The sequence below is a fragment of the Dendropsophus ebraccatus genome, chromosome 2 (genome assembly GCF_027789765.1).
Source record: "Dendropsophus ebraccatus isolate aDenEbr1 chromosome 2, aDenEbr1.pat, whole genome shotgun sequence".
NCBI classification, from domain to species: domain Eukaryota; kingdom Metazoa; phylum Chordata; class Amphibia; order Anura; family Hylidae; genus Dendropsophus; species Dendropsophus ebraccatus.
In genome coordinates, this window is record NC_091455.1 from 43,006,563 (window position 1) to 43,032,667 (window position 26,105).

General features: G+C 43.6%; 1 protein-coding gene across 1 annotated transcript in view; it reads left to right on the forward strand.

Annotated features, from left to right (window-relative positions):
- Positions 1-20,403, forward strand: part of TPD52 (tumor protein D52) — a 119,033-nt gene extending 98,630 nt beyond the window's left edge. The window contains exon 7 of the mRNA XM_069957437.1: positions 20,229-20,403. Within this exon, the coding sequence (XP_069813538.1) occupies positions 20,229-20,355 (127 nt within the window). The 3' untranslated portion in view covers positions 20,356-20,403. The remainder of the gene's footprint in view (positions 1-20,228) is intronic.
- The last annotated feature ends 5,702 nt before the right edge of the window (positions 20,404-26,105 follow it).

A 26,105-nucleotide genomic window follows, 5' to 3' on the forward strand; every position in this document is an offset into this window, starting at 1 on the left:
GGGGTCATTCCTGGGGTCTCTGCTCTTCCTTACATCGGCCATCGCCCTGATAATACCCTTTTTGTCATTTTGCCACAGGAGGCAACTGTCGTGTGATATTTATTAGGTCCCATATTTGGTACATTGGTGTCCTTGCTCTCTGGGAATCCTATACTGACACGTTCTCTGGGTCTCGTATGGGCTGCACCTGTACAGTAAAGACTGAAAGAACAGCACAGCCATTGTGTATGGTAACCCGAGAGGCTGCGGAGGAAACACACTGTACTGTGTGATTAATTGATAGCCCGCCTCACTGATTTCCATTGTTGTTCCAAAAGGGGAAAGAAGCTTGTAGTTTACAGCTTACTCTGTATTTCAGACACGTGCAGAGCTATAATTTAACCTCTTATAATGTAGTATATCACAGGCCGCGCATTTTCAATGACAGAATCGTATATACTTCAGAGGTTCATGTGTTGAGTATGACTCCGAATATCCAGTCATCGATGGCTCTATAGGCAAAATCAGAAGCCATTAAAGATCTGCCAGTCGGTACGGTTATTTGTTCCTATAATTGAATTGCTCTGATTTATCCAACCTGATATTGTAATTTATTCTTCCTTCCTTGGTGTTTTCTAATGACAATTATTGATCAGAGAAACCTATGATCAAGGTATGTTTCATTTTGCCTTTGGTGGCGTTGCAGGGAAGTAAACACTTAAAGGGTTAGAGTGATATTACATGGGACGATTTTTCGGCGATAAACGATCTCAAACAACCGCTATGACAAACGATCTTAAATCGTTCACCCTATTACACAGGACGATGATTGTTACTTATGGTCGTTCCTGCCCTCGTCCCTTTCCTGTCTGATAAACAAAGGAACGACCGAACGACGTGTTATTACACAGAACAATGTTCAAACGACTTGTGAATGATCAACGATGAAAATAGGTCCAGATTCTATCACACAATCAACGATTTCTTGTTGGTCGTTTAAACGTTGCCTGCTATTACACCAAACGATCTAACGATTTTTCAAACGATAATCTTCCCGTGTAATACGGCCCTTATTCCAGGATCCTTAGGATAGGGGGTAACTAGCTGATTGGTTGCTGTCTGACTGCAGAGCCCCCAGTTGGTAACAAAGAAAACAGGTCAAATGGCCCCCAAGGGAAAGCCGCAGCAACGCACATACTCAGCCACCGCTTCATTCTAGAAGCACTCCACCCAAATTGTTTTATTGCCCCTATCATTGTCTCTCCTGGCTCTGTGGTATGTGACCAGGACGTCCGCATAATTTCAGTCTATGTGGACATCCACGATGGGCACAGAGCGGGGAGAGAGACCACACTGCACGAAGATTTCTCTCGAGTCCTGATTTGTAGAGATCTGAACACTCAGACCCTGACTAATCAAAACTTTTTTTTTTTATATTGACAGGTACACTTTAAAGAAGTCTGGCAATTGCTAAAAGCCTGCAGGGGGAGCGGGGGAATAGATTACAAATAGGCACTTACCTCTCCTCGTGCCTGTGGTGAGTGGTGGGAGTGGCCGCGGGACCCCTGCTGGGCTCCGGGATCTCCACGTCATGACCAGGCTGATGGACTGGCCGCTCAGTCAGTGACTGGGGCGTGGTGCCACTCCAGTTACTGATTGGCTGAGCAGCCAGTTCAGCGGCCAGGACAGGCATTTTCCATGTCATCACAACTCGTGTGTGTGTGTGTGGGGGGGGGGGGGGTCGCTTGGTGACTCCCGGCGCTCACTGCGGGCACGGGGAGAGGTAAGTGCCTACTTGCAATCAATTTGCCCCCTCCCCCTGCTGGCTGCAGGATTTCAGCAATCGCTGGACCTCTCCTTTAAATGGAGCAGTGGTAAAGCATACACACTGCACATTGCACTGCATATGCTTTACCACAGCTCCATTACTTGTGCTAACATTCAATTGCTGATTCAGATTGGAACGGCAGACCATTAAATGTGTGTAGTGGCCTCCCAGTTCTCCTGCCAATGGGTGATGGATGTCATCTGGCCAATCTTTTTGTTCTCTGGTAAATTAGCCATCACCCATATAACAGATACATTTGTAAAGCACAGGAAAAGATGGGCACCATGCCCTATAAAAATTGGCCACGAAATATACACTGCTGCGTGTGTCCCAGATGTTCGGCTGATGTATTGCTCTCACACACCTCCGTATACAGAAGGATAAAGAGTCAGAGAGATGGCAGCGGCCCCCTACACAGTGGCCCATTAAACAAAAACATGGGGGGCATTTGTGTGTATTTGGAAAGTTTTTTTTATGATGTGTGAACGCTGACCAATCAGATCTTTTCCTCTGCGGATTTCCAATATTTTGTGATGTGTGGCCTTTCCCAGCAGTGATCGTGTATTACATCACGTGTATCCAGAAATGATTGTTCTGCACAATAGGAATTACAGGCAAGTCCTATTCCAGCGTGCGGAGCTGCTGTGTAACATTGTTCCTGCAGTACGGGGTGAGACGTGAACACAATGTGGCCGCTCTCGGCTGATTTCCTGGTTGCTTTTTAAGATGTTATCACGGCAGCCGACAGCTCCTGAGCACCCGGCCCCCTGAGACAGCCGCATATTGCCAGCAGCATTTTCCCACCGCTAGATTAAAGTGTTCACAGGCATTGTCACAGTTCCTCTGTATCTAAGTCCCTGTTACTTATACAGTAGCAAAGGAGCGTCTGACCCTTCTGCACGCATCATATTGTTTGATTTTATATATAATACACATTAAGGGAAAGTTTCCATTGACAGCCTGTAAATGATATTCATATAGATTCATATAGCCATCGCATTCTGATACTGAGATGAGTGGCGCCACCTAGGTATTGCCTATATCCTTCTGTAGAAACATCTGTCACAGACTATTCCAAGATTAAAAGCGATCACCAAGCGCTGTACTGTCATCAGAAGCCCCATAGGGAGTGTATGAACTAATAGCTGAGCATGTGCGCTGCTGTCCCATCTAGGGCAGGGAATCTTCAGAACACCATCCAATCGGCCAGTTACCTCCTGTTCTCTGGTTAGTTTAAAGGGGTTATCCAGGAGTTAAAAAATAAAAATATACAGCTACTTTCTTGCAAAAACAGCACCACCCATGCCCTCTGGTTGTGTGTGGTATTACAATTAAGCTCCATTCACTTCGATAGAACTGAGCTGCAAACCCAAACTGAGGACACTGGTGGAGCTGTTTCTGGAAGACAGAGGTCATACTTTTCTAACCATGGATATCCCCTTTAATGGACTAAACCTGTTTAAAAAAAAATTTTCCCCCTCTTTCAACCCCTGATACTCTGGCATAAAGTACTCCCTCTCTATGGCTCTGGGGGACACTGAGCGACACAGGGCACTGGAGGGACAATGAGCATCCCTCTGCCATCATCCTTTCCAGCAGCCACAGCCCGCACAGCTCTGGGAGTCGGGTCGTGACATCACCATGTTATCCAGGAAGTGACATCACCATGTTATCCAGGAAGTGAAGCCTTGATGCAGAAAAAAAGCACTTTATAAGCATTTCCTGTAATAAGTATATATTGGTGATTTGTATAACATTTGGGGGCAATATAATACTTTTAATAAAAAAAATTTGCCGGACTTCTCCTTTAAAGGTCTTATCCAGGCAATAGTGAATCTGCAATACCGGACTTATCCTGAGAACAGAAGTAGCACTGTTTGCTCAAACAGCACCACTTCTGTCCTCAGTTTGGGTGCAGCTCAGTTCTATTGAAGTGAATGGAGCTGAATTGTTGTACCGCACACAAACTGGGGACTGGAGTGGTGCTGTTTTTGCAAGAAAGCTGTTGAGCTTTTTGTAATGTTGGATAACCCTTTTAATTTTCAAATAGAAGGAGAACGGGCATTTCAGGTAACAGACCATAGCTGGTGGGACATGCACACCAAACAACATCTTTCCAGCCCCTTCTCCCCTTAAATGACCTCTCCAACTTTTGCCTGATAATCTCCTGAGGAACGAAGGACCTAGAAACGCATAGAGACGTTTTGCTGCCTTTGACGTTTTGCTCGGTATTGCTGCCTTTGATGTTTGTCAGTACCTGTTGTATATCTCCTGTTCGGGCATTACATTGAACAACTAGGATTAGCGGCCGACTTATCCTCTGGTCAGTATAACATATGTACTGGTGATATTTGATGCAGATCATTGATCGTTGCTCTTCTTGTACTGACACGTGACAGTTGATATTTTGTGCACGTTATTTGAACTTCTCTACCGTGACATGTGACTACTACTGACATAGGGATCTGCACCTTTAGAGGCAGCGCACTGATTGGGTAAGCGGCACGAGCAGACGCTGAGAACCCCCGAAGCAAGCCGGAGCGGGGAGGAGGCGATGTATGCTCCGACCGCAGGGGGTTAACTTACATTCTCACAGCGGGATGCCAATCCCGCTGCGAGTATGTAATCTCATAGGGATGCACTGACACTGGATCCGCAGGGGATTTAGCTGCAGATCCGGTGTTAGGGCACCCTTAGGCCGCATTCACACATTCCGTGTTCCGCACAAAACATGGACGTGGTATGCCTGTAATAGGTCCAGTAAATGAGTGCCGATCTAGCAGATCAGCGCTCGTTTACTAAAATGATCGGTCCGTGGTCGGCCGTGAAATAGGACCCTAAGTCTGTAGCCAACAACCAACACTAATGGTAGTGATGACTTTATTAATTGATGGCATAAGGGATATGTATAGTGTATGTGTTGCAGTTTTCACTACATCACTGGATACATTGGTGATGTTTTCTCTCTATTCCTTACATAAATAGCTTGCCCTAAGCCACACTTATCTGTTGTTGCCACTTGGCTTTTTCCTAAGTGGCCGCCGGTTTTGTTTGGATTTCTAAAGCCTGAATTCCATGTGTCCCCAATCAATAGTGATGATGTGCCGGCCATCATGGCTACTTCTGTGTGCTCTTAACAACATCTTGCATACAGCTGCTATCTCTTGTGCAAGTACAAGATAATCTGCTGAAATGAGATCTAAGGGGGTGAAGCCGGCCCTGGCACATTCTGGCCTCTTCACAGCCCAGGGACAGCTTGGCTGCTTGGCATTTTGTTTCTGTTATAGAACATAGTTTCCTTTGGCTTTTCTGCTCATGAAGTTTACAGGCGACAACAGGAACCTGGTTATATCACACCACCCAGGGAGGCGTTCACACTTCGGTAATGATGATTTTATTACTTTGTGGAAGCTATTGTGTGTTTGTGTGTGTGTATAAATAAATATATATATCCTACCATGGGTGTTAATATTGGATGCACCCTTCAGAAAAGTCTGTACTTATTGTTTAAGTGGTGATAAAAGTAGTACTAAAGTTTTGCCACTAGATGTCGCTGTATTAGATATGCATATTAAGATGCTGCACAGCTGAAGTGTGTAAAGGGTTATTGTTTATTTGTTTGTCCCATGGATCTGCGAACCAATAGGAATCTGTTCTTTTTCTCTCCTATCATCTCTCTCTTTACTTCTTCTATTGCACTGTTCACCCACTCACAGTGTACGTTAAAAGGAAGTCACATGCGTGGAAGAGGTGCATAGGTCTTTCGTGTTGGACATTGTAGAGGAAGGACGCAAGCTAGACAGCTCTCTACAGTGGGCCTCACTGGGCCCTGGCCCTCTGCCAGGTCCCCTGCTCTAGTCAGTCTTAGCTAGAACCCTGCAGGAGTAGGACGCAAGACAGCACACAGTTTTCCTTCTTAGTAACACTACACAACACTGTGTAGTGTTAGAACCTCACAGAAGAGGACAAGTCAGAGACAACCTCAACCCACGCTGAAGACAAGGAGAGTCACAGTGCAGGACAGTATCCACAAAAGCCAAAGAAACTAGGAACTGATCCGGATAGAGCAAAGTGCAGTTAGCCTAGGAACTCTATCTCGAAACACTGTTGTCAGCAGGAAATCCTCAGCATTCCGCTCATCCCAGGTAACACGGTCTGGGGCCTTGTGTCACCCTCTAGGACGGTTCAGCCAAATCTAGTGGGCATCAGGGTGTGTGAAGACTAACAGGTCAATACACGGGCACAAGTCGTCTTCTTCTTCCTTTTAAGTATTGTTCTACCTCATCCTCAAACATCCTGGCAGAGCACAGTACTACTTGGGTTGAGAGTCTCACAACATCCTTCTCTCTGCTACTCCGCTTCTTTGTTTCACTCTACACGCTACTCAGTCAGCACTTTTATATCCTACTCCAAATTCCGATTGCAGATTCGGTTGCTGTATTGTCACGTATTTGTCTACAAGTGTTATCAAGTGTACTATCAAGTGTTTTATCAAGAGAAACATCGTAATTATGTAACCTTCTCCAAACAGTAGCGGTCTTTTGCACCAAGCACCCCAAGCAATCGCCAACATCCAGGGGCCCCCCCACACCCTGGTCTTCTCTTGTGCTCAAGGCCACTAGACAGGGCCGCTGCCCCGCTCGCTGCTGTGATCTGAACTGTAACTATGAGCACTCGTAATGAGCGCTCACAGTTACATGCAGCAGCAGCACTGACAGGGCGGGAGCCATTGGCTCAGTTTCTGTCAGTCACTTATGTGGCCGCAGAAAGTGTTTTCCCTGCGGTCACAAGTGGCCGCTCTGTCCTTGTGGTGTCCGTGCTCCAGTGACATCACTGGAGCATCGGCGCCAGGACAAGGGGAGCGCGGCCTCTTGTGACCGCAGGGAAAACCCTTGCAGCCACAAGAGTGAAGAGAAGAGGAGACGCCCGGACCCAGGTGAGTATAAGTGTTTGTTTGATTGTGTTATATACTATATGGGAGGGGGAGCACACAGGGGCCTGTGTAACTGGGGGAGCGCACAGCGGGGGTCTATATAAATGGGGGGAGCACACAGTGGGGCTATATAACGGGGAAGACACAGGGGGGCTATATATAACTGGGGGAGCACACAGGGGGGCTATAGACTACTGGGGCTTCACAGAGGCGTCTATATACTTGGGTCAGCACACAAGGGGTCTATATACTACTTGGGGCAGCAGAATGGGGTCTATATACAACTGGGGGAGCACACAGGAGGTCTATATCCAAGTGGGGGAGCACACAGGGGGGCTATATACTACTGGGAGAGCACACAGGGTCTATATACTACTGGGATAGCACACCGGGGGTCTATATACTACTGGGGTAGCACACAGGGGGTCTATATACTACTGGGGTAGCACACAGGGGTCTATATACTACTGGAGGAGCACACGGGTCTATATCCAAGTGGGGGAGCACACAGGAGGTCTATATCCAAGTGGGGGAGCACACAGGGGGGCTATATACCACTGAGGGAGCACACAGGGGAGCTATATACAAGCGGGGGAGCACACAGGGGGTCTATATACTAGTGGGGGAGCACACAGGGGGTATATGTAACGGGGCAGCACACGGGGTATATACGACTGGGGCGGCACACAGGGTTTATATACAACTGGGACAGCACACAGGGGGTCTATATACTTTTGTGGGAGCACACGCGGGGGCTATATATAACTAGGGGAACACACAGGCATCTGTACACTACTGGGGGAAGCACACAAGGGGTATATACTACTGAGGGGAAGCACACAAGGGGTATATACTACTCGGGCAGCACATAGCGGTCTATTGTTGTGGAGTGCGTGTCGAGGGGGGGGCCCCAGACATAACTTCGCTTTGGGCCCCAGAAATGCCAAGACCGCCCCTGGCTCCAAACACGTATTTTCTTAGTAAAAATAGGCATATTTATGCTAAAGAGGCTCTGTGATTCTTCACCTTACACAGACACAGTATACACCGTAACCTTGGGACATTTCCCCTTTCTGTGGGTGGCAGTTCAAATAGTCTCTTTTTATTTTTATTTTTTACTTTTTTATTTACAAAGTTTTTGTTAAAGGGAAACAATTAAAATTCAGTCCAGTCCAATCACAATTCTACATACGGCCAAACTGTGGTTCATCCTCCCACTGTACCGATATTTCTCTGCTCGAAAAAAAACAAAAAAAACCCCACACCAAACGCATTAAGTCCCAGTACATTGTAGTGATGCACGATACTACTACTATCTATACTCGGGCAAAAAAAAAATTTTTCATGCTGAAATTGACATGCGGTGTAGGATTTTACTCCCTTTAGTTTGAATTCTACCAATAAATCTGCCAAATGTGCATCTACCCTTTATAGGTTAATATACACGTCTTTAAATAGACAAAAAATTTTTTAATCGTGAAGCAAAGAGGATCAAAGACAAATGAAGAAAGCATTTTACTCCATGATCCCACTTATGACCCAACTATTCTAAGCGACTTTGGCACATAATAAACTTCTTTTCTTAGCTTTGCTTGTAATACTTTGATGTGGACCAGGAATGAGAATGTAGAGAATCATCTTGTTCCATTTCTCATGTCCAAGTTTTTTTTTTTTGTTAATTCCAATTTATTAAATCCAGTTCTCACTAGTGTTTTGTTTATTTTGTATTTGCCTTTTCCTTATCAGTACAGCTTAAAGGGGTTTTCCGGTTAAAACCTATTGATGGCACATCTGTGAGATTGGCCACCAGTAGTTGATCAGGGATGTGCCCACTCTCAGCATCCCTGCATATTGGCATAAACCGTGTACATGCTCCTGTACAGTGTACAAGCTTTGGATTCACCAACACCTATATAGCGTTATGTGTCCCAAAAATGATCATAATCACAAAAAATTCATGTTTAATCACAAACTTTATTGTATCCATCACAAAAAAAACAACACAATTAAAATCAAGACTTGGGAGGTGGGAGACCTCACTATTGGGACATGGGTAAAATGGTAGTCAGAAAGTGCATGTGCATTATAGTAAAACACATAAACAACTTATTCAGCATAAATACATTGATAAAATAAAGTGCAAGTGCTAGATCCAATGTTACAGTACGCTAAAAAAAGTGTCAGTATAAAATGTAAACATTCACATGTAAACACTCGGTTACCAGAACAGTATGTGGTCCCAGTCCGTTGTGATTTTAATTGTGGTTTTTGTTTGCGATGGATACAATAAAGTTTTGTGAGTTTTTTTGTGATTATGATCATTTTTGGGACACATAGTCCTATATAGGTGTTGGCTATGCTGGTTGGTGCTATGTGCCATTTTGTATTTTGGTACACTCCATTTTTCTAGGAATATAGGTGTTCTTAAAGCTTTGGATTCAGTACACTGATTATTTTTCATTCTGTGGCCACCCAGATGAGCTGATTGGTAGGGTTCAGGGTCAACAGCCCCCCTGGTCAGCTATTTATGGCCCATCCTATAGGATCATTGTCTTGTTGGTAGGTGAGCCTTCTCCTAGTCTTGGGTCTAGAGCACTCTGGATCAGGTTTTCCATAAAAACATTTCTGCCACTGAAAACCACGCCCACAGCATGATGCTGCCACCACCATGCTTTTAAGACCCTATTACACAAAGCGATTATCGGCCGCATTTGGCAGATTATTGGCCATTACGGCCGATAATCGCTTTGTGTAACGATCAGCCGACGTGCAAGATGTCGACTGATTGTTGTCTTTAAAAGACAAACAAGGAGTATAGCGGCGATCTGCTGCTGTCACTCCGTGTAATAGGAGCAGTGGCAGCATGGACTCCCAGCGGCCTCCCGTACTCACCTGCTCAGGTCGGCACATGTAATAGCACCGGCAGTGGGCGGGGAATGAGGAGCAAGCAATCGATGACCTGACGGGTTGGAGCTCGCTTGCTCTTGGAGATCACGCCGGGTAATAGGGGCTTTACTGTAGCGATGGTATTGGGCAGGTGATTGCCTGTGCCTGGTTTCCTCTAAATCTGACAGTCCATTAAGTGTTTATCAGGAAATTGCAGTTGGGCTTTCAAGTGTCTTTTACTGAGGAGAGGCTTCTTTCTGGCCACTCTGCTATAAAGCCCAGATTTATGCAGTGATGGATCCCTCCTCTCTCTTTTTCTTTTTTTTCTTTTACTCATAAAAACTGATCCGAGAACATCAGATACTGATGCTTTTTTTCAAATCAGTTTCTGACTATAAATTTATTTTCTATTTTAGCACATTGTTGCTGCCATTGTAGCTTCTTTTAACATCATTTAAAAATATGTTCACACCAAGCCCCGTGGACATAGGCATAGTAGACTGGAGGAAACCATATTCACTACTATGGAAGAATTATCTAGCCATGCTCTGTGACTTGTGCAGAGAAGAAGCAGAGCTGTAGCCATTAACCTTTGTCAATAACCTACTCTTGTCTTACATATCTATTGGTGTTACCTTTCTCTATAATTTCTGTAATGATAAGGAGGGCATTTCCAACGATTACCGATGATTTTATGGTCAGCTCAAAAGATGCCATTAATGACATACAAATTAACTTGTGTTAGTCGTTTGAAGATTATCGCTTAAATTCGAAGAAAATATGTCTGCCAATCTTCCCGTGTCATAGAGCCCTAACTACCCATGCAGGTTCCACATGGATCTTCTGACAGTAGAGCTGACAGAGCCTAATGGTTGTGTTTCCAATATTGACCCGCTGGACAATTTTTATTGAAAATTAGGTCAAGTTGGACTCTTCCATTTGTTCTTTGTCATCTTTGTATAATACAGTATGTTCCTGCTCTTAAACGATATCTCTGACCTCTTCACTGATGATCCAGTAAAATTAGTCATCTGCTCACACAAGTGCAGATGGTACTTTTTGAGTAGCTGCCGGTTATCTAGGACATTATGGGACCCAATTTTCTACAAAGACTATATCTCCTCCCAGGAGGACATGTTTTGTTTGTGTTTTTCCTTTGACTACCCCTGACAGTCCAGCTTTGTCCCCACACTGTAGTCTGTTGTTGTTGTCAGGTGGCCGTCTGTTTTGATAGTATGTATGTCGCCAAGCTAAGTTTCCTATGCGCCACTTTCCCTCCGTTTTAGTTTTCTGTGAGAAAACTTCAGTAACAATCCCTTCCACCCTCGAGAGGACTGTGGATTGCTTGCACTGTCAATATATCTCAAGAATCCTTTGTGGGACACAATAAACCTCCCTGTTCTTTTCTCAGGAGAGGCGGTAGAATTTCAGCCACTATTTCAAATGGAGATAATACCTTGTTAGGAGAAGTTTGAAAAAAAAAAAAAAGGGGGGGGGGGGGGGTAGAGAGAAAAAAAAATGGTTTAAGTTAGAGTGAATTATCACCTAGGCTGGCTGGCTGCGTGCGTGTGTTTGTGCCAGGAACACGATACTGTGGGAAAGTCTGGAGCCACCTTGGGAGATGGTGAGAAAGGGAGTCATGCTCGCTCATACAATGGGTTATGCTCTTTGGATTGCTTTTTAATGGGTTACCTTGGCTATTTTAGCCCCGTAGATCATGAGCATTGTAGGTGCTGTAAGATGCCTGTTCTGGCAACAGCTTGGTCCCCTGAGTAGCAACGTCTCAAGTGTTACATTCCGGTCTGAACAATGGCAAATAAGAAAATGGGCCACTGTTTGGCTTTAAGTAGTCGGAGTATGGACAATGGAAATATTTGTTGGTTAGAGCTTCTAAATCGGAGTACATTAATAACTCTTATAAATGGAGCTACTATGTCTTTTGGGTTTGTTTTCAGCCACAGTAATGATTCTTATACGGTTGCCACACTTTCAACAAACTATGAACAAATCAAAGTAGACATAAGAAACTTTGGTAATGTATCTTTTTAGAGAAAATTGCCTGTCTCTGCTTATCATGCTTCTCCTCCATTCCATTCTAAACAAATCATTCATTCAGGAAAACTGCTAATATTCTGTGTATTATCTGTTTACTGAGCAATCAGACTACCTTCTGCCCATAGAAGTTGATGGAGAAGGGAGCATAGCGACAGTTTAGCTGCAGAGTAAAAGGAAAGCAGAGAGACTATGAAAGAAACTTCTTATAAGTGTAATATCTTAGCCAAGGGCTTTATTCATAGCTTACACTGCTTAGTACTGCTCTATAATGTCTTGGGAAGTTAATTGCGGACATTATAACAGCTAGTTTCCATCTACTAGCTCAGGAACAGCTAAACATTAGAGATGAAGCCTGCAAAGGGGAAAACTGATGCAAAATACCATGTAAAAGCCAGAAATAGTGCTGCTCCTCATGTACACACGACAGCTTATCCTGGAAAGTGACCTAAAATTGCAGGTACAGTATGCTTTAAAGTGTTCCTGTTAATGAAGGAATACTGGGGGCCAGGTGAGTATGGCAGCTCCATGCTTATGCTATGGGGCCCCTTGAATCCTAGCTATGTTCCTGTTCCCTGTTTTTTGATACTATATGTTAAGCTGCGCAATAGTCCTGTTTAAGATATGGTACAAAAAACATGGCGGGCAGCAAGCTAAGCACCTGCCATGTTTTCTCCTTTGTGCCCTTCCCCTCGACGTCACATGATGGCTCACTATAAATAGCCGGCACAAAGCGATCACCCGTGCCGGCTATTTATCTATCTCTGCCTTTTCTGGTTATAGGTACTATAAGTTAAGCTCTGCAATAGTGCGGCTAAACATATGGTACTCTTCAGAAAACTTCGCAGGCAGCAAGCCGAGCACCTGCCATGTTTTCTCTTTTGTGTCCTACCTCTTGACGTCTGCCGCTCACTGCAAATAGCCGACACAAAGCGATCACCCGTGATTACAGCTTTTCCGGAAAAGTGACCTAAAAATGCAGGTACAGTATGCTCTAAAGTGTTCCAGTCAGAAAAAGTAAAACTGATATGTCCTAGGGCAGCTGGGGCAATGAAGGTATACCAGGGGCCAGGTGAGTATGGGAGCCCTTAAATCTTAGCTGTGTCCCTGTTCCCTGGTTGTTATACTATATGGTAAGTTCTGCAAAAGTGTGGCTTAACATGTAGTACACGTCAGAAATGGCGGGCAGCAAGTCGAGCACCTGCCATGTTTGTGCCCTCCTTCTCGACGTCTGCCGCTCACAGCATGGCTCACTGCAAATAGCCAGCACAAAGCGATCACCCATGCTATTTATCTCCTTAGATGCCGCTGTCAAAACTGACATTGGCATTTAACCTCCCCTTAGCCCGCTCCACACACAGAGGGGGTCAGTTACAAAGTTTGACATTCATTTAACCCTCCTAGTGCCACAATATAAAGTGATTGCATTGATATGGATGAATGACAGGTGCTGCACCTGTCAATTGTCTGATAACAACCCCCCCCCCCACCCCCGCAACATGGGTCACTTAACAAGATAAGGTATATTACAAAGTTTCTTCTGATCTGTGCAAAGTTTTTGATGGTATAACAGTGTCTAACAAAAGGCATGTCCATAGAGGTTGGTGGTGAGAATGAGATTTAAACAAATTTTACCTACTGACTCTCTCTTATTTCGAATCTAGAGGTCAATCCACAACAATTTGTGGCTGCAGATTTTCTGCCCCAATATAAAAGAATCTGCAGTGTATCCTCCCGGTGTGAACATATCCCAAGTGCTGTAATCTTCCCCCCTGAGCGGAGCGCTGCCTGTGAGCTCAATAAATCTGCGAACCTGGACAAGAAGTTTATTGGATGTTAAGCTCCATGGGGCTATTAACAAAAAACATGTCGTACTTTGAAGCATCCACCTTTAAATGCAGGCCAGGCTGAGCGGTGTTATGGATTAGAGCTTTGGTGCCAGGGTATAATGATGGGTTTATGTATGATTACCATGCCTACAGCAACCTATCATTTGTGCTTCCCTCTGAACCATTGCAGTGGGAGTCTGTGTAAGCAGTATCCACATTTCCGCTTCCCGCTACCTTTCTCTATTGATCTCCCCTCCGCAAATGTTTTAGCTGCAGGGAACATCTGTCACGCAGGGCAGTGTTTATGCTGCACATTACCTGACAGACGTGTCAGATGCCTTTCAAGCCGACGGGTTTCAGGATATCTTTCTATGCAGGTGCGACGGGGACTGTTTAAGAATTTCTTTAATAAATTGGATTAGACATGATTAAAGTATCTGGGAGATTGTGTTCAAATTACAAGGAGCAGCAGTTAGAGCTTGTGACACCGGTATCGCAACGTAATTGCCTGTTCTTTTCATTGAGAATAAGCTCCCCTGCAGGCACGGCCAGACAGCACAACAACTTTCACCAGCATTGTTCACTACTTAGCTGGCATTACAGCAGATTGGGGAGGAAAAAAATGCCCCTAGACAAAGGGGGAGGGGTGCGAAAGATGGACTCGTATCTGGTTTTAGGAAACAATGTGGTGCACTAATAGAGGAGGTTTTCGGCATATGCTATTAGATTGTGTGGGTTTAGTTGTATATTTCTTTGTTTTGTCCCCATGGTCATAAGTGATGAGTAATCTATGAGAACTGCGCAGGTTTTCTCCACGCGTCAGGCCATCTAATCGGGCCCTAAGAGGCTACGAGTTTTCAGGCTTCATTTATAGAGCACATGTAGCAGATTTTAAAGACGATAAACTTGAACACTGAATTTCTTTCTATCAATATCGTCATTTAGATCTAATCCAATAGTATAAGTAGCGCCATCCTGAATTATTATTATTATTTATTATCTTAATTTTTTTTCGCTTTTAATTTTGTCATAAGGACATGCTGACAAAATTAAAAGCGAAATTAAAATAATAATTATTATAATAATTATAAATAATGTAATTAAAATAATAATTCCAACAATGACAAAATGACTGATTAACTGGGGAGAAGTGAATTCTAAAGTGTCGCTATTGCCGCAACAGACATACATAACCACCAATAATTTATACAATAAATTCATATATATACATCAACCCATAAATAGTGGAATAAAGTGCTGATACCAAATGTAAACCTCCTATAATAATACAAAAACAAAAATCCCCCCTAAACAAGAAAGTAGGTAACATGCACCCAAATAGCAGCATATAGTATCAAGTAATGTCAAAGATATCACCAAGGATCCCACTAGACTACTCCGCATCAAACCCTACGCGTATCGTCACTCTGGAATGGTGACTTCGTCAGGGGAAATGTTAATGGTCAGGGACAGTAGCCATACTTTTTTGGATTGAAGAACTGAGCCTATTACACAGGCTCGACTATTGTTCAGCAGGGGCTGCACGGACATTATTATTTTATACTAAAGGCAAGGGCTGCATAGACATAGTTTATACATATCTGTCCACGCTCCCCAATGCTTCTGCCTGCTCTCCGGTGTCTTCCTGGCTTCTGCCAGAACTGCAGCGCCAATCTCTGAAGTTTAAAAGCCGCTCAGCCAATCACTGGCCGCAGTGCTGTCCCATCTCGGCCAGTAATTGGCTGAGCAGCCTGTCAATTCAGAGACTGGCACTGAAGTTCCAACAACAGCTGCGAACACAGGGAAGAAGTCAGGGAGATACTGGGAAGCGGGCAGAAGGAGGAGCGCGGATAAGCATGTACTGTATATACTTTATGGTTTTCTTTACAAGTTCATCAGTCGTCGACCGCGCATTGCTATTACACATAGTGATGCGCAACCAGTGCCCAATAATGTTCAGTCAGGACCAAAAGACACGACCAGCTGATGATCATTGCCATCAGCTGGTCTTTATCTTTATTACGTTGAGCGATAATCGGCTGAATCAGTCTGATTTGGCAGATTATGGCTCCATGTAACAGATCCCTTAGGTTATACTGCCGTACAGCATAGTTTTTTATACATGTGCACCAAAAGATAAATCTAGACAGCAATGAAGTTTGTGTTTAGTAAGGAATACATTTTTGGCCGTCAGACTTCACTCAACGAAGTTCACACTCCTGGCTTTTTATTTGGGTTAGTATAAGGGGTTGTAGTATAGTTGTAGTATTGTCCTCACGGGTAGTAGTATAAGGTTCTGATGGTTGAGTGCATCTAGTATTATGGCCTTATTGTTTTTTGATGGGAATGTTACTTGATGGGAAGGGCTGACCTTTAAGTACTATGGTTCCTCCAGTCAGACCAGTGTTTGCTATGGTATTTTATGGCTGCTCTTAAGCTGTAAGGACTGTATAATTGTGAATTTCGTCCCAGCTTTTATGGTTTGTCCCGTGAAACCTGTTTACACAAAGCTCCTAACACCTGCACAGTGTCACTCCTACAGGGTCTGTTTCACGCCTCCAAACAGTACTACCTAAAGGACTCTTATTTACGCCCCAAAGATTATAGAGGAAAACATTGGTAATTTGATAGTACTATTGCTAGTGTGTCTACTACTACAGATACTCATTTTGATGATATCTTCCCGCACCAATGTCCAAACACATCATCCACTGTGGATTATTTTCAAGGGCTTTCGAGCTAAGAATACTTAGAGTTGCATGCCTGTATAATACCTACACAGAACATGCTGTGCACAATGTTCTGCAGCCATACCTAGGGATAACAACCGGGGACCCGAGCGATACTGAGAACAAAGGGGTTACAGCAATGATAAAGCACTGCGGCTCCTTTACTTTTGGCTGTATGCATGTTTTTCCAGACTCCCTAGAGCTGCATCCATCTTCAGCTACCGGTATTCAAATACTGAAGGATCAGACTCAAACATGCTTGAGTTGCGTTCATCTCTGGTCAGGATCTATTTTCTGGTATTACCGGCATAATAAAGATCTCTTGGTACTCTGGAGAGAGCCATGTCCCCTTAAAGAGGTTGTTTGCTTAATAGTCCTAACATAAAGGACATGGAAAGAAAGATCATAGGATTTCTTTCTGACACAGACCACTTGTTTACACTGGGTAAGGCCCCGTTCCCACTGAGCAAAACTAGCGGAATTCCGCCACGGAATGCCGTTAGCCTCCCGCTCATGATGGGAGTCTATGGGAGGTGCGCACTCCTGCCCTGTCCGCGCTAAAAAATGAACATGTTCATTCTTCCCATAGACTCCCATTATGAGCGTGAGGCTAACTGCATTCTGCTAGTTTTGCTCAGTGGGAACGGGGCCTAATATGGCACCAATGGCCTAATATGGCGCTCATCCCACCAGTCAGATATTGTTGAGCAGTAGTAAATACAATGCAAGGCTGGATGAACGCTAGATAGCCATTATGGCTTACAAATGTCTTTGCAGGGTCATCCCAAAAACAAATTTAGTTAAGGCCCTATTACACGGAGCGATGATCTGCTGAATCTGGATGATTTGGCCGATTATCGCTTCGTGTAATAGAGAGAATGATCAGCCGATAAAACAGTCATCGACTGATCGTTTCTTCAGGCCCTGACCTAAAATCATCGGGTGTTGGGCGCGCAACGCTATTACATGTCTGACAGCTGATGATTGTAGTACAAAATAATAAACTAATAACTCACATTACCACATTCCCTGTTGTCCTTGGGCCTTCTCTGGTCTCCTTGGAAGCCTTCCCAGGGCTCTGAGCGGCCGGCGGTCTGTTGGCACAGAGAAGGCCGAGCTGCAGACACCGGAGAAGGCCCAGGGACACGAGTTATTACTTTACTATTTTATACTAAGGCAAGGGCTGCATGGACATCGCTAACAATGTCCGTGCAGCCCTTGCTGCCCAATAGTCGGCATGTCTAATTGCTCAGTAAACTAGCGCCAATCTAGCAGATCTGCGCTTGTTTACAGTTTATTATCGGGCCGTCTAATAGACCCCTTACTCTGAATTACAGATGAATGTTCTGGTTGTCTACAGCGTCACATTTGTATGTGTCAGGAAAATTAGTGGCCTGGCATAGTCCTCTATGTGCCCTATTAATGAGACTGGCAGCCTGCTCATACATCAGTATTGGTATATCTGTATTATTGGCCCTGCCAAAGCGCTGTAAATTCCTGTTAATTCTCTTCTTATTCCTCTATGACAAGAGGGGCAAAGAGATGAAAAGTTCATTTTATTTATGTTTTCAAAGCAAAATGCGCACTTTCTATAAGATTAACTCATAAGTGCTATAAGACTCCGGGGTGTTGAGTAATCCCTTAATGTACACTCTATTGCATGTTATTCCTTGTTTGTGGATCAAAAGCCGGCGAACTAAGCAGCACTTTGATCAGATCCTGGTAAAATGTACATTCTGATGGGAGATGTGAGAATAATTGGCGGTCAGGTTCCTGAATGGTGCTGTGCAGAAAAAAAAGCCATTTTCATCAGTGAATTTTTAAGGAAAATATTTTCCAGTTGACTAAGGAGATGAAAGGCCGGAGTTTGCCAGAAGAAAAAATGTCCCCTTGAAAGTGTCTGCATAAAAGTTATTCCAGAGTTGTTCTAGGTAGTTTTATGGCTTGTTTTAACCCTAAAAATTTTATTTGCATTTGTACTGCTGAGATTGCCAAAGAATATTGGTTATTATATGTGAAGTGAGAAGAAAAGTACAGGGTGGAAGTTATTGAAAACTTTTCTTAAAAAAACTTAGGTAATGATTATTCATACTAGATGTACATGTGGAGTTATTGAAAACTTTTCTCTTTTAAGTACATAAGAAATTTAGGTAATTATTATTCATACTAGATGTACATCTGGAGAGGGATACCCCAATCCGAGCAGTCAGCCCTGAGCTCTGTATCTTCAGCATACACTAAAATGGAGCATCAATGTGTACACGTGACCACCACTCCATTCTTGCGGGAAACTTGGGGCCCCATTCTCAAGATCACTGGGTATCCCAGTGGTCGGACCCCGAGTGGTCATAGATTTATCCTCTGTCCTGTGGCAAGGAGAGAAGTGTTCGCAAGACATCCCCATTTTCTGTTATTGGGCGAATTTAACAAACTGTAGCCTATAGTCCTAACAGAGTGGTCGCCTTTGTCCATAGTGAGTGGGATCTACAAAGACAATAAACTGATTTTCATTAGGGCGTCTTTAATACTTAAAGCGAATCTGTGTCACCTGACGCCACCCCCTAAACCTCCGGTACAGTTCGGAAGTTCTTCTCAATCCATGCCTGGTCCCTTGTCTTCCTTTATCTCCTGGTATTTAGTTAGAAGAAAAATTATTCAGGTGGTGCAGTGTAAAAGAGAAAGGACCTAGGGCATGCGTACCTCTCTCCCTGCCTTTCTTCTTTGTGAGAACGCCTCTTGGCTGGATCTTCATTTTCTGCAGGCCTAGAGCACGGATGCTCTAGGCCCTGCCTCTTTGACACTGCGCTGCCAGAATAAAAGACATTTTTTTTATCAGCACCAGGAGACAAGGGAAGCCCTGGACCAGACATAACATTTGGAATTTCCTCTCAGTCTCTCCCTCTCCCTGTGGTTCAGCTGCAGGGAAGCTGAATACTTCTCCCAGACAGTATACATTTTTATTCCTGTGTGTCACTCTGTGTATATGAAACTATGCAGACTATGCTTCTCTGGACAATCTCAAGTTGTAGTCTGGCTCTCCTCCTCAGCTTTTAGAAGGCAGTGCAGGGGGCGGACCAGACTACATAGCCAGACTCCTGACTAGAGGGGGCTACAGCAGACAGACCAAACGGAAATGCTAATGAATGTGTATTACTCCATTTAATTTATTTTAAAGTTCATTAAAAGTGAGTTTAAAGCTTAAAGATTTTTTTGCTAATTTGTGGCTGCTGACTATTCGCATGTCCTCAGTATTCTGATGTCTCATTAAGTGTTGTCTGCTGAAAGGCCAAATTGTTCCTATCACCCTCTCAATGTCTATAGTATTAAATTAACATCTAACAAATGAACCCGATAGAGCCGGCTTGTAAGAGACGAAGAATTGTAAGTCTTTGATGGGAAATCCTCTCTGCCTACAATAAAGATGGTGCAAGAGGGCGATCAAGCAGTATAATTAGGTGCCAGCCTCTGAATTATACAGAGAAACAAGAAGCTTGTTGCAGCAGAGCCCAAATATAAGAACAAATATACATAATGAAACACTGCCCTAGGCAAAGTTTAGCAGATGATAAATAACTATTCTTCACCTTAACAGCTTCGACTGCTCCATGCACCGGAGAGCCGAGAACAGTCAACACAACCTTCACAGCAACCTAGGTCTACACAATACCAGCTTTGTGCTGAGCTACACTTCACATCAGCTTCCACCGGGAAGTGCTTCTTAGTAGATCTTTACAGTCTAGCACAAATTCAGGATGGAATAATGCTCGGGCTTTGCGGTTTGAGGTTTTATGTGATCAGTCAGTGTGCGGTGCGCTTTAAAGTTTTACATGGCACTGGTTGTAATGATCGCCCCTCTTATGTTCTGTAGAGGTGGGATTAGTCATTGGAGGGGAATTAATCATTGTATTTCACAATTGCAGTTTCGCCTTATAAATGTTTTCATGATGACAGAACTTTTCTTAAGTGTCTCTTTCCGTTCTTCTCTTCTGTAGAAAGTACCAGAAAGGCACCAGAGTCCGGCTGAGACTGAATGATGTGGAGCTGACGTCGAGGTTCCTCGGAGCTTATACAGATACCACATTGATGGAAGCAGATGCTGTACTATTAGGAGTGTTGTAATATAGAGAGAGATTTTTCATTCAATAAATTAATATTATATTCAGTGTGGTCATTGTGTACTGTCTTGTGTGTAATGGGCATCTTTGTGTGTGTGTGTGTGTGTGTGTGTGTGTGTGTGTGTGTGTGTTTTTTTATGAAATGCATGTAGACGCTGCATTTTTGGCCTCAGTTGAAAGGTTATCCAGCGTTAGAAGAACATGGCGACCTTATTCTAGAGCAGGGATGGCTAACCTTGACACTCCAGCTGTTGCAAAACTACAACTCCCATCATGCCTGGGCAGCCAAAGCCATATCTTTCCATATGTTCTAGAGACAGCTTGTTTGGGTGCAGGTTTTGAAACTAAGTTCCATTGAAGTGAATGGAGCTTAATTGCAAACCACACCTGAACTGCAGACAAGAGTCGTGTTGGCTCTGGAAGAAAATGGCCATGTTTTTCTAATGCTGGATAACTCCTTTAATATACATGATGGGTAAAGATCCCAACATGTATTTTATAGATGCTGTGATGGATGCATTATATTGGCATCATACAATAATATAGGGGCCAATTAACAGATAAATTTTTGAGCTTTTTATGAGTTTATGCCATCATAGCCCATAGGTGGACCCTGTTTAATGCATTGATCACCCATATGCCTTAATTACATCAATTTAAAAGATACCTAATGCTGCATTTCATAAGGTATGTCCACACTACAGAATCCCGGCGGATCACCTGCCACAGACTCCACAGCTCGCCCCCACTTGTGGCCGCTCGCAGCCGTGCACATCTCCTCTGGTCCCATAGGCTTCATTCTATGGTTTGGCAGATTCCATAGAATGAAGAATGAACCCGCTCATTCTTTGGGTGGACGGAGGAATCCGTCAAACCATAAAATGAAGCCTATGGGACGAGCAGAGATGCGTGCGGCTGCAAGCTGCGGAATCCGTGGCAGGATTCCGGATTTCGTAGTAGGGACATACTTTTAGGGCCCTAATGCACCAACAGATTATCTGATAGATTTTTTTGAGCCAAAGCCAAGAACAGACTATAAGTAGAGATGAGCGAACCTCGAGCATGCTCTAGTCCATGGAATCCAACCAAACACTCGAATAACATACCAGTCTATAATAATAAAGTTGTCTGCCTAATATTGTGCAGACTACTTTGTTCTGCCAAAACAGCTCTGGGCCATTGAGGCATGGACTCCATAAGACCTCTGAAGGTGCCCTGTGCCATCTGGCACCAAGATACTAGCAAGAGCTCTCTTATGTCCTGATACTTGCAATGTAGGACCTCAAGGACTCCATTCAATTGCATTGAAATCTGGATAAATTAGAATGCAAATCAACATCTTTAGCTCTGTTATGTTCATCAAACCCTTCCTTTACATTTTCTATACTGAAAAAGAGGCCACTGCTATACGGGAACACTGTTGTCGTGAAGGGTTGTACTTGGCCTGCTGCAATGTTTACTTAGGTGGTACATGTCAAAGTGCCAGGACTTTTCTGCTAAAATACTTTTCTTCCATGATGCATCCTGGTGACCTCTCTCCCCAGTTATCGCATCCAGCAGTGCTTTATACATTGCTCCTTGGTCCAATTCTGATGCCCAGTTACCCATTGGGCACTCTAACTGGCTTGATGCTTCACAGCCCTATATCCAGTGAGCCGCAGTGCCCCGTCCTAACATCTTTTCATCATAACCAGCAGTAACTTTTCCAGCTATTTGTACTACAGTGTCTCTTCTGTGTGTCCTGACCAGACAGGCTAGCCTTTGCTCCCCACACACATCAGTGAACCTTGAGACCACACGACCTTGTCACTGGTTCGCCAGTTTCCCTTGGATCACTTTTGGTAGATACTATAACCAAGCATGCTGGGAGCACAATTTGGTCTTTGTGAAATCGCTAAAAAATTCTTGAAGTTGATGTTGTAGAGAAAAGGGGGGGTGGGCAAGTGTCTGGATCTGAGTGTTCTCTTGCTGTCTAAGGCCTCATTCACACATTCAGTAGCTTTTCAGGACCGTATATGATGTCTGCAGTCGTCTGCAATCTGCAAAAAATCATCCATATTGCATCCTTAAGGGTCCTATTACACGGAGTGATTTTTAACGATAAACTATCGCAAACGAGATTGTTTATCGTTAACCTGAAATCGTTCACCATATTACACAGAGCGATGGTCGTTAGTTACCATCGTTACTACAATCGTTATTGCGATCGTTACTATAATCATTTATTCCTTCTGATCGCTGCAAAACAATGAACAATGTGCAATTACACTGAACGATAAGTGAAAAAATGCGGAATTTGTGCGAACGAATGTGAAATTACAGCCAACGATTAGCAATAATTTTAGGTTCAGATTTAAATCAACGACACATGAATGATGTTCTGATCGTTGCCTGCAATTACACAGAATGATTGTTGTTTAAATTCGAACGATATAACGATTTTTAGCACGATAATCGTCCCGTGTAATAGGGCCCTAATCCGTATTTATTGCGGATCAGCAAGAAACGGGAAGGTGATCGTTAAATGTGTAGGAATGATTTAAAATGATTACCGATTTGTATATTTTTTACGGATTGCAGATGTTACAGACGTTTCATCTGTAAAAATTATGGATCCGCAGCAATTACAGATGCTCCCGTAGACTTCTATGGGACAATCTGTGCCGCAATTATGGTCTACTAGGGCTTGTCAGTAATTTTTGCAGATCTGTAAATATATGGACAGTTTGAACAGCCTAACTGAAATCAGTGGCCTCTAAATTTCCTGTAAGGAAAGAAGATTTCACCACCAGCACAGATGGGGGATTCTTTACTGTAAGAGCAGTGAGACTATTAAACTCTCTGCCACATGATGTTGTCATGGCTGATTTAAATAAGTTCAAAAATATAATATTACAAGTTATGGGAACTAGATTACATGTGATAGGACGTTGATCCAGGGATTGTTCTGATTGCGATATTAGAGTTGGGAGGGAATTTTCCTTTCTGTGATGGGGTTATTGGCATCTGCCTTCCTCTGGATCAACACAGTAGGGTTATACTGTAGGTTGAATTTGATGGACTCTTGTCTTTTTTTCAACCTCAATAACTATGTTAAATTTGTCCATAATTACGGACAAAACAATGGAACGTGTGAATGTAGCCTACAGGGCTCCCGAATGTTGCACATGGATCACAGAAGGATTTTGGTTGCGATGTTATTATTAGAGATGAGTGGTTCTACAGTAGGAACAAGGTGTGCTGGGAAAAGATGGATCCAGTCCTGGGAAACTATCTTGGGATCCATCTTTTCCCAGCAACCAAGGAGGAGTGGCAGGGAGTGATTTGCTTAGTTCCTACTGTAAATAAGAAAGGAAATAATATAAGGGAGGAGTATATGGACTCTCTGCCAACAGTCTTCTATGATTCTGTGTTAGTTGATGTGATTAAGATGAGCTTTAATCAATACCTAGATACAGTATAAGCATGTGTGACATGAGCCATAGCCTGTCTCCAGTTTTATTCTCCAGTAATTTGTTATTTATGTTTTTTTTATTGGTCGGGGTTCACACACACATGGGGAACAGCTGGATTTTGAGTACTAAAACCAGTACTGTCTGTTTACACAATTATACAGGTAAGAATTAGTGGGGAAGTGCAATCAGAGGAGGAAATTCCAGGTGGACGTCAGTATTAATAGATGCTAAACTTTAGGACACCTTCAAGTGTAACCTGCCCTGGGGCCTGTATCTGGAGAAGTGGCTCATTGTGGTGTAAAGAAAATGACTGAGGAGCCGCAGCTACATATTATAGGGGAGGATGATTACACAGCACTTACCAGCGCCGGTTTACAACTTTTTACTCCAGTTTTAAAGTCCCTTAACATTGATGAAACCGGTCCTGTATCTTTCCATATCTTTATGCATTTGTCACATAAACAGCTTAATCTGTTCACAATCTCAATATTATCTCATTGGTTGTGATTAGAGATGAGCGAATCGGGTTTGGGTTCGAGTTGCTCTGAACCCGAACTTTCGGTATTTGATTAGCGGTGGCTGCTGAACTTGGATAAAGCTCTAAGGTTGTCTGGAAAACATGGATACAGCCAATGACTATATCCATGTTTTCCACATAGCCTTAGAGCTTTATCCAAGTTCAGCAGCCACTGCTAATCAAATGCCGAAATGTTCAGGTTTGGATCCACTCGAGCATGCTCCAGGTTCGCTCATCTCTAGTTGTGATTAATAGAAATGATCTTTAATGGTCCCCATACACTTTAGACGGCCAAACCCGCCACTCAATGTAAGGTGTATGGATCTCTCCTGAACAACCACTGACAGATGATGGAGGTGGTGATAGGGATGGGGGGTGATGGAAAATCATAGCATGACTCCTTTGTTTTGGGAGAGATTAATTATATTCATAAAAATGTATCTTGACCATAATTCCTTGGAGAGTCTGGATAACAATTCTTAGTGAATGAGTAATGTGACGTGGCATAATCTTCAGCACAGTAGATGAGATTCAAAGTGTTACCAACCTTTAAATTAACATTTTACATGTTTCACAGACAGGAGTATAGATTGGTTCTGAGTAGATCTGAACCCGAACTTTCAGCATTATATTAGCGGTGGCTGCTGAACTTGGATAAAGCCCTAAGGCTATGTGGAAAACATGGATATAGTCATTGGCTTTATCCAAGTTCAGCAATCCCAGCTAATCAAATACCGAACGTTTGGGTTCGGATCGACTCGACCCCAAACCCGGTTCGCTCATCTCTAGTCTTGAGACATCATCTCCCCCCTTCAATTGTGAGATCTAGTCGAGAGAAACAAGCTCACTTTACTCCTAGGTTAGCACTAATGGCCATAATACCGGAGCCGCCGCTGAAGCTTCTTCACTAGAGATGAGTGAACCGGGTTCAGGTTCAAGTCCAGCCGAACCCAAACGATCGGCATTTGATTAGCGGTGGCTGCTGAAGTTGGATAAAGCTCTAAGGTTATGTAGAAAACATGGATATAGTGATTGGCTGTATTCATGTTTTCCAGACAACCTTAGAGCTTTATCCAAGTTCAGCAGCCCCCGCTAATCAAATGCCGAGAGTTCGGGTTTGGCTGGGCCCAAACTCGGTTCGCTCATCTCTATTCTTCACCCATTTCTGAAGTGACAGGCCGCCCAGCCAATCACTGACTGTGGTGCTGTCCCATCTCTGGTGTAGAAGCTGCAGTTGCGGGAGAAACAGGCAGGAGGACACCAGGGAGTGCAGACAAGTAAGTACTGTATTCATACCCCTAAGAAAAAAAACCCACCTGACTATTCTGGGAAAGGTATTCCACCAAAAAAAGCTAGATTTTTTTCTATTTTGACTTCTTAAAATAGGAAATGAGAACCAGTGCAGATATATGATATCCTCTCTGTATAGAAAATCAGTAAAGGGAAGAAAATGAATCCACAATCTATGGAAAACGTCCACCCATCTACCCTTTGCGGGTTTGTTGTTTGTATACTAATGATGAGCGCAGGCTTTCAGTGCTGCTCTACTCCCTGCTGCTCCACCCTGGGCTCCGGGGAAAAGCTGGATCCAATCCTGGGAAACTTCTGGATCCAGCTTTTTCCGGCATCCTGGAAGGAGCGTCAGGGAACAGAGCAGTGCTGAAAGTCTGCGGGCTTCATGAGCGGAGCGCTGATCAAATGAAACGCTTTGCTTTATTGAGATCAGCGATTCGCTCATCACTAATTGCACATAGATAAGTTGCCAGTTATATAGTACAGTTA